This window comes from Erpetoichthys calabaricus, chromosome 13, assembly GCF_900747795.2.
Source record: "Erpetoichthys calabaricus chromosome 13, fErpCal1.3, whole genome shotgun sequence".
NCBI lineage: Eukaryota > Metazoa > Chordata > Cladistia > Polypteriformes > Polypteridae > Erpetoichthys > Erpetoichthys calabaricus.
In genome coordinates, this window is record NC_041406.2 from 96439312 (window position 1) to 96447544 (window position 8233).

Sequence of the window (8233 nt, forward strand, 5' to 3'; positions counted from 1 at the left end):
TTGACAATGAAAATCTTGCTTCCTGAACACTTTTTGGGTATATCTTATTGATTCTCACCTGCTCATTATAAAAATCACTTTTCAAGTTCATTTTAATGTATTGTATTAATTTGTTACTAACCCTCACCTATTCTGTTTCTCTTCTCTGTACTCAAATGTGGCACTTGGTGCCACGGCCCACCTGCCAAGTTGTTTTGCCTGCCTAAGGTAAAGTCATCCCTGATGGAGGATCGCAGGAATCGTGGGGTAGAGGGGTCTTTTCATCGGATTGGCTGTCTCAGCTGTGGAATGGCTAATAGGGGGAGGCAGCTTGATGGCTGAGGTCTCCAGGACTCCAAACAAATCCAAATCATGTTATGTGATATCATCTATTGTTAAATTCTGTTTGTAAAATTTTTATTTTTATACTGTATTGAGGATTTGTTCTGTTCTGTGTATTGTATGGTATTGATGCCCTTCTTTTTGACACCTACTGCCCGCCCAACCTACCTGAAAAGGGGTCTCTCTTTGAACTGCCTTTCCCAAGGTTTCTTCCATTTTTTCGGGAGTTTTTCCTTGTCTTCTTAGAGAACTGAGGATGGGGGGCTGTCAAGAGGCAGAGCCTGTTAAAGCCCATTGTGGCACTTCTTGTGTGATTTTGGGCTATACAAAAATAAATTGTATTGTATTTTTGTGATTACCTATTGATATGACTCTTCTGCTGCTCCTTCAGAAGACTGTGGCACATAAACCACCTGTCGTGGCAACAGAAGGTGGCAACATGTCACACACCGGTCAACATGCAAGTGTGGATTTCACTCTACTGTGTACATATGTCAATGCTACTGTACCACAGCTACTTGTTTCACTTATAAGTCCAGTGTTTGTCATATCTGCATGTCACAGAGGACCTCAGCAACTTAAAGAATGAACTTGTATACAAAGAGTGAGACTGCAAAACCCTCTTAGAAAAGCCATTACTCTAGGCAATATCCTGGGCTATATTCCCTTGAACGTTTGTATCAATGGATCCATCCATAAAACTGCTGACTTCAGAAACGCTGTGTGTTTACAAGAGGGGCTTTATGGACCACTGGCAGATTTTAAAGAAGAGAAGCTGATAAAGAGCAATGCTTCTTACTAATATTCACTTGATGTGGAAGAGTAGACACAGTCCTTTAATATTTCACTGTTGAAAAGTACCCTTTGTGCTTTGACATTATGTTAGAAGTGTTATTTCAACTTTAAGCGTTATTAGAGGCTCGTTACTATACTGAAGTGGAGATCATTGCAGGTACGTCTGTTTCCCTCAACTGCTTTTTTTCTGATTAAAGAAGGTTAAACAAAACTAAAATCCATCGATGCTGCTGAATTTCAGTCAGTGATTCTTTTCCTGAACTTGTTTATTAGGAATGGTAGAGCGTGTGCCATGAGCCTCTGGCATAAAGTCACAACCAGCTCTCGACAGCCATCCAGGCCATTGCAAGGCAAGACATAGGAAATGAACAGCAAAACGGTTGGCTGTAATCTCGCCATTGGTCTTCCAAATACGCTTTTTCCATGGCAGGGTTTCCAGGATCTCAAAGAATAGAAGTCGGTTTTTGATAGGGTACAGTCGCACATATAGAGTCAACAAATCAATGGCAGCAAGAAAGCACAGGGAGGACACGCACACTGCACACAAAAATGCAGCTTGATGGAGGAACTCTATTTCTCTAGCTGCTTCACCCTGATTTCCTCTGACATTAAACAACTTTAACTCCTCTCATTGAGTTGTAAGGCAGTGGCACACTGGTCAGCACTGCTTCCTACAAAGCTCCTGAGTCCCGGGTTCAAATTGCAGCCTGGCCTCTGTATGTGTGCATGAGTTTCTCTATCACGTCCTAGAGATAAGCATGTCAGCATGACTTGTAGGTGTGTGCTTTAGCGTGAACAGATTGGATAAACAGTGAACTAAAAATCCAGTCGTATGAAAAAGTACACTCCATTAACTTTTTTTTTTTTCTTTATTAACATTTGTGGGCAAATCAAGAATTCCTCTTCATTTCAAGATAAAGGTGATAGAATATAACAAGCATCATCCCACATTTACATTTTGTTGTCCATTGTATAATTTAAATAAACATAAGTGAAAATTTTGCATGTGAAAAAGTTAAGTCTATGACCTCAAATACTTAAAATTGCAACCAGTTGCACCCATTTGAGAGAATCTCTTCCAACATGGTCTTAGTTTAAACCTCAGACATTGAGTTTGGTTTACTCTTTCTTGTTGAAGAGTGTGTGTGTGTGTAAGAAAAACACTACATAAATGTAAAGAATTATTATTAATCGCCATGCCTAACTCAAAAGGGCTTCAGAAAGAAGGTTATAGATGATCATGAGTCTAGAAAGGGATTTAGAATGATCTCCAAGCAACTGGAAATTAACCATTGATTGAATAAAAACCTGTAGTGTGTGGGGGGCTTCCAGGACCGAATTCAAGAACCACTTCAAAAGAAGCAAAACATAAGAGTAAGCAAAAGGAGGAAATCAGATGAACAACATCTGATTTTAAGTGGTGGATTTTAAGACAGGAAAAAAATGTATACAGGTATGCAAGTTATTAATTATGTCACCCAGTTAAGTTGTCTTTATCAAACGGTAATAAGTAAGCACTGAATGAAACAGTTCAATGTAATTTTAATTTAATTGACTACATTCGTGTTACAGATACAAACTGTTCCCTCATCTATGCTTTTGCATTTTTTGGACGGGTACTGGCAGCTCAGATTCATAAATAAAGGAATGAGTGATGAACAGAATAAAAATCAGAACAGAGAGACCGTTCCGTTACATTTACCATTTACACCAGCATGTGTCGTGTTAGATCCATTCACTTTCTGAATCCACTTCCGCAGCAGATGGGCACTGAACTGGGACAAGCCTTGGAGAGAACGCGGCACGCCGTTGTTGTCAGTTCACCCGACTGCACACGGTGGGGTAAACTATAAGAGCCCACCTGGTGAAAAGGTGGCAAGAGCATCGAGTAGATGCAGAAAATCGAAATTAACCGGCATCTCGACTGCATGTGCATTGTATACAATAAAAGGTGCGAGTCGAGATAGGCTAGAATAAAAAAAAAAGGTCACGATTTCAAAATAACAAAAAAGAATAATGATTTGATTTAAAAGTCATGTGGCCAATGCTTCTGAAGCACCCCAATTTTCTTACGCAGTCTTTACACGTTCTGGGTACCTGGGTAGTGAAAAATAAGGGCACAAGGAATAAAGGAGGAGTGGCATCTCTGCATCACGGATTTCTCCCGAGCGCCGTCTGAATGAAAAGGTCATTCATACGCCCCGTGGAAGTCAGTCTAGCACCCCTCCCCCTTCCAGCGCGCGTGCGTGAGCCCGACTGCAAAAGCGAACAGAGATGACTGCGCGCGCACACGAGTCCCGCCGTCTGCTGCGAGAGCCAGCGCGCGCCTGTGCACGCGCCTCGTCGATTACCAGAAGCAGACACAAGAATGACCTTACGCGCTCTCGCGAGTCGGCAAAAGGGGCTCACTGTTTTCTCCTACATATAAACACTAAGGAGAAGGGGGGGGGAATGGGTCAAACGTGCTCATCTGATTCCAAGCCTCTTTAAAATTAGGAGAAAAAAAAAAATGATAGTAGTACGAGTATGTAAGAGGAGGCTAGCCGCCCCGCCCCCACCCATCCCCTCCTTCCGCCTGTCTGCCCGTGTAGCCTTAAGTGCCCCCACCCCCAACTGCCTCAGCAGGCGGCCGTCTACTGGGGGAGGGGACGGCAGTGCGGCGCGGTGCGGCGCGGCGCTCACAGGAATTAAGTTCACTTCGTCTGGGTGTCCGCCTGCTCAGCGCTGCGCGTCTGGCTCGGCACGAAATCGGGGCCGTCTTTTGCATTCCGTGTGTGTGTTTGAAAAAAGAAGGGGGTCCATCACTCTCTCTCTCTCTCTTTCTTTTTTTTTTTTTTTGGACAAGTGCATAGATCTGCAGAAAGACAGCACCAAAAATAAGCACAGACTCCAGAAATTAGGGTTCAGTTCCAGCTGATTTTATTTCCTTCTTTAAAAAAAGGTTATTTACATAAGTATATCAACAATCTGACAGGCAGTGACTTGACACGAGTAGCTGGCATGTCCCCCCTCCCCCCCAAAGAAACGCTGTTATGGCATGATCATTAGACAAAACAATATTCTACACAGCATATTGCACAGAATGAATGGAAATAAAATATATATTTATATATATATCAAAAGTAATTGAACAACCACCTTAAACGTAATAAAGATGTCTTAAGATCGCTGTTCTAGTGCCTGTCATGTTATATCGCAACAACATACATAAACACACAATCTTCTTTTGCTTATAATACAGACTTAAATGGTCACTTTCTTTTTTCTCTTTTTTTCTCATTATCATTATTTAACACAACAGCTATAAACCTGAATCGGAAATACAAATGCTATTCACCATGCCATAAGATACTAAAACAATTATATTAAGCCGACAAGTAGAAAGGATTAAATATTCAAATACAAGAATGAGAAACGCAGTACATAGCGTGTCGCGAACTCAAATCGGCATCCAGGTAGATCCAGTGGTTCAAACGGCACTTTTTTTTTCCTTTTTTTTTTTTTGCTTTGCAATGTAAAAAAAAAAGCGCCAAGAAATGATTTTAAAGCTACAGTATGACTTTTTCACGCCGCCTCGGGTAATCAGACACGTTTTACTCGTAAGGAAGGAATAACATTTTTTTTAAAAAAAGCCCGAGGTGCAAGATAAGTGAAGTGCTCCGGTTTTCTGAAAAAGGTGATACTGTGTCTTTAAGAAGACGCCTGCAGATTGACTGGTGTGTAAACATTTGGAGGGGAGCGCGATTTCAGGAGAGAGAGCACACACCTCCCCCCCAATCCTTGATCTTAAAATTCGGAAATCCAAAACAGCGGTGGCTAACACCGATTGACACCCCTTTATATTTTTTTGTACAAAAATACACTGAGAAAATAATCAAACGTTTCTTCTCTTTTTCCTTTTTTTTTTTTGTTTAAAAGTGTCAAAAGTCTACATTTAAATATAAAAAAAAATTAAAAGTTAAAACTCTAGCCCTTCGGTGAAGGAGACAAAACGGTGCAGGTATACATAACAAGACCTACCAAACAAATAAAAAAAAAAAAATGTTTGGCCAGTATAAATACAATCCGTATATAAAATGGCATCTGCTTACATTTACAAGGGATAAAATAACGAGGGATGAAACATCGGTGAGGGAGCGAAACACAGACTGACAAACGAACCGTTCTCGTCACCTAAAAAAAATCTGAGAGACGTGATCTGAGAAAATTTGGTCCTGAATTGTACATCAAAAGTATAAAGTCCAGCACAGATTTGAGTTGCGTTTGAATCCTAAGGAGTTAATAGAATGAAAAGAAAAAGAGCTGGTGATTTCTGTAGGAATCAAACATAGCGCCATCTATCCGTTTTTTGTTTTTTTTTTTGTTTAAATAATCCTAACACTAGTTGTAACTGCTCAACAGTCTTTCACAGAAAAGATAACAATATAACATGCTCCTTTTTAATAGAAATCAACCCACCTGCGAAACAACCCACACACACCCGGTTTCGGGAGTAGGGGGCGGGGTGGAAAAAACACTGTCTTTTCTGGTCAATGAAGCCTATTCCTGTACCTGTGAAGTTGCCTGGCTTGCGCCTTTTTGCTTTATTTTATTGTTGCCAAGAGTTCACCCTCAAAAGTCCCTTTAGAAGCACATCGGTTTAAGTCTGGCGAAGGTCCGTCCGCCTTCTTTTTACGTGCAAATCAATGTCAGGTTTCCAGTTCGTAGCGGGACCCTCCCCGATCGGGTCGCCCTTCATCCTTCTCCCCTTCGTTTTCTTCCTTCTCGGCACAGATCGGGACCGCTCGCCGAAATAAAAACGCAAGTTCTCAACTTGCAGTTCGTCGTTGTCGCTTTCTTAATGCCGGACCACCCGTGCGAGACTCGCTTCAGTCTCGAGTTAGGTGTTTTTTATTATTATTATTATTATATCTTTCTTTTTCTCGTTTAAAAAGTCCCTTTTTAGTGTGAGGGGTTCAAATACAGTCCTACCAAAATAAGCCAAAGTCCCCCCTCCACTTGCTCAATACGTGAATACCAAGTTAGAGATGGTCGACTCGAGCCAGTCCCCTGAAATCATTTCGCTCACCTCCGGGGTGCAGTAATCGGGGAACTCAAAATGAGATCCGGAGCCCGATTCAAAGTTAAAATCCAGGTCTCTGTCCAATGCCGAGGAGCCGAAACTTCCCAAAGACATGTTGTCAAAGCCGGGGCTCGGGTTCAGGTCCAGCAAGTCATCGTCGAGTTCCTCGTCCGAGGACGAGGAGGAGGAGGAATGGGAGGAAGATGCGGAGGAGTGCGAAGCTGAAGGGGTCGGAGAGGATGCCCTCATGTTGGCGTACTGGTGCGCTTCGGACGGGGAGTGGGGTGCCTCGCTGCTGCTGCCGGCCCCGTCTTCGTAGAGGCTCAGAGGATCGCTGGATTCTGCAGAGCTGCTGAGAGTCGGACTGGCCGGCACGGCCACTGCAGAAGAGCTCAGCCCGTGGCTGCTACCCCCGAAGATGTAAACTCGCTTCGCTTTCTTCACGGGGATGTGCTTGGCGGCGGACACTGAGCGAGGTTTGTGCAGGGAATAGTGATCTGTCGCGACGGCGTGAGAGCTCTGCCCCGAGAATGCAGTTTTGGAGGCCAGCACGATCTTATGCGGCTTACCGGACGATTTACCCGCGCTGGTCTTCTTCATTGATGACTTACTGCTACCGTTGGTGCTGCCGCCGCTGCCAGTGCAGCCGTTAGCCTTCTCCACCTTGTCCACCGGCTTGGAGCTGCTCGACTTGACCTTCTTCCGTGGCCGGTACTTGTAGTCTGGGTAGTCTGCCATGTGTTTGAGCCGGAGTCGCTCTGCCTCCCGGATAAAGGGGATCTTGTCGCTATCTTTGAGTAGCTTCCAGCGCTTACCCAGTCTTTTAGAAATCTCTGCGTTGTGCATGTCAGGCGACTGCCCCATGATTTTTCGCCTTTCGATCTGCGACCACACCATAAAGGCGTTCATGGGTCGTTTAATGTGTCCGCTGGGGGTTTTACACCAGGCCGGGTCCATTTTATCCCCCGCAGACGCTGTAGACCCAGGAGCCGGGGAGGACGCCATACCCAGGTCCATAGCGCCAGAATCGGTGGACTCTCCTGCCAGCACCGCTTCCATATTTTCAGTGTTGCTGGTTTGCTGTACCATACTTCACTACTTATTAGGATTATTATCTTGCCGAAAGCACCTGCTCAATAAAGTATTGGCAGCTACACCAAGGAGTCTGCCCAAGGCTGGCTTTCTTCAGCTAGTACACCTCCGGAGCTAGTCCAATCAGATGTTCTGGGGAAATTGTAATTAGCCAGTTTTAAATTCGCCAGATACACTCGCCGATCTTTAATTAGTCCTGAGTTTGTTCTCTTAGCCTCCTTTTTTGTTCTCTAGTAGCTGACGAGTAGCCCACCAGTAGCGTGGCTAGCAAGAGCAAGTTCCCTTCCCTGTGCAGCAGAATGCGGGGCGCTGCATACGTTTAATTCCAGTTGTCCACTGACCGCGTGTGCAGGCACCGGTCTCTAGTGTGGCTCGCAGAGGCATGCGTGGTGACCGCTCAGCGTGCAACTGATATTCTGGCGTGTTTCGCTCCGCTTTTTTCAGTGTCTGCTCAGGAGATATACAGCACTCTTTTTTTTCTTTCTCGCACAGTCTTCCAGTTTAACACAATGCGGGAAGACCTAGCCAGTTGTATAATCCGCCTTCTGTCTGCAACTTGAAGCCGTCTCTTAATTCCGCCTCGCGCAGCTTTATCCTTTCCTACCGCTATTATGGCAAGGCAAAAGAGCCAATCCGCTGCTGTTTCTACCCTGCCTTGCGCGCTGAACACACCCCTCCCGCTCTCATTGGCTGTTTGGGAATCTAATAATAATCAGCGCGTGCAATGAGGAGCTTTATTTCTGACCTCATTCCAGAATACAGTGAAAACTTGTTTTTTTTTTAAAGGGACACGGGTACAGTGAAGCACCCTTTCAGTTGTGAAAGGTAATAAATAGCACCCTACAGCTCAGCGTCGTTCCTCTCCACAAGCACGTGAAGGATGTTTAAGTCTTTGTCAAACCTGTGCTCATTCTGCTCGGTAAGAAACGACGTAGACGGACAGACAGCCGCCAAAAGAAAAGT

General features: G+C 44.2%; 1 protein-coding gene across 1 annotated transcript; it reads right to left on the reverse strand.

The window, feature by feature from the left end:
* Positions 1-4012: 4012 nt before the first annotated feature.
* Positions 4013-7867, reverse strand: LOC114663511 (transcription factor SOX-4-like). Its single transcript, XM_028817283.2, has one exon. The coding sequence runs from the start codon at positions 7265-7267 to the stop codon at positions 6119-6121; it is 1149 nt and encodes a 382-aa protein (XP_028673116.1). The 5' UTR covers positions 7268-7867; the 3' UTR covers positions 4013-6118.
* Between the last annotated feature and the right edge of the window lie 366 nt (positions 7868-8233).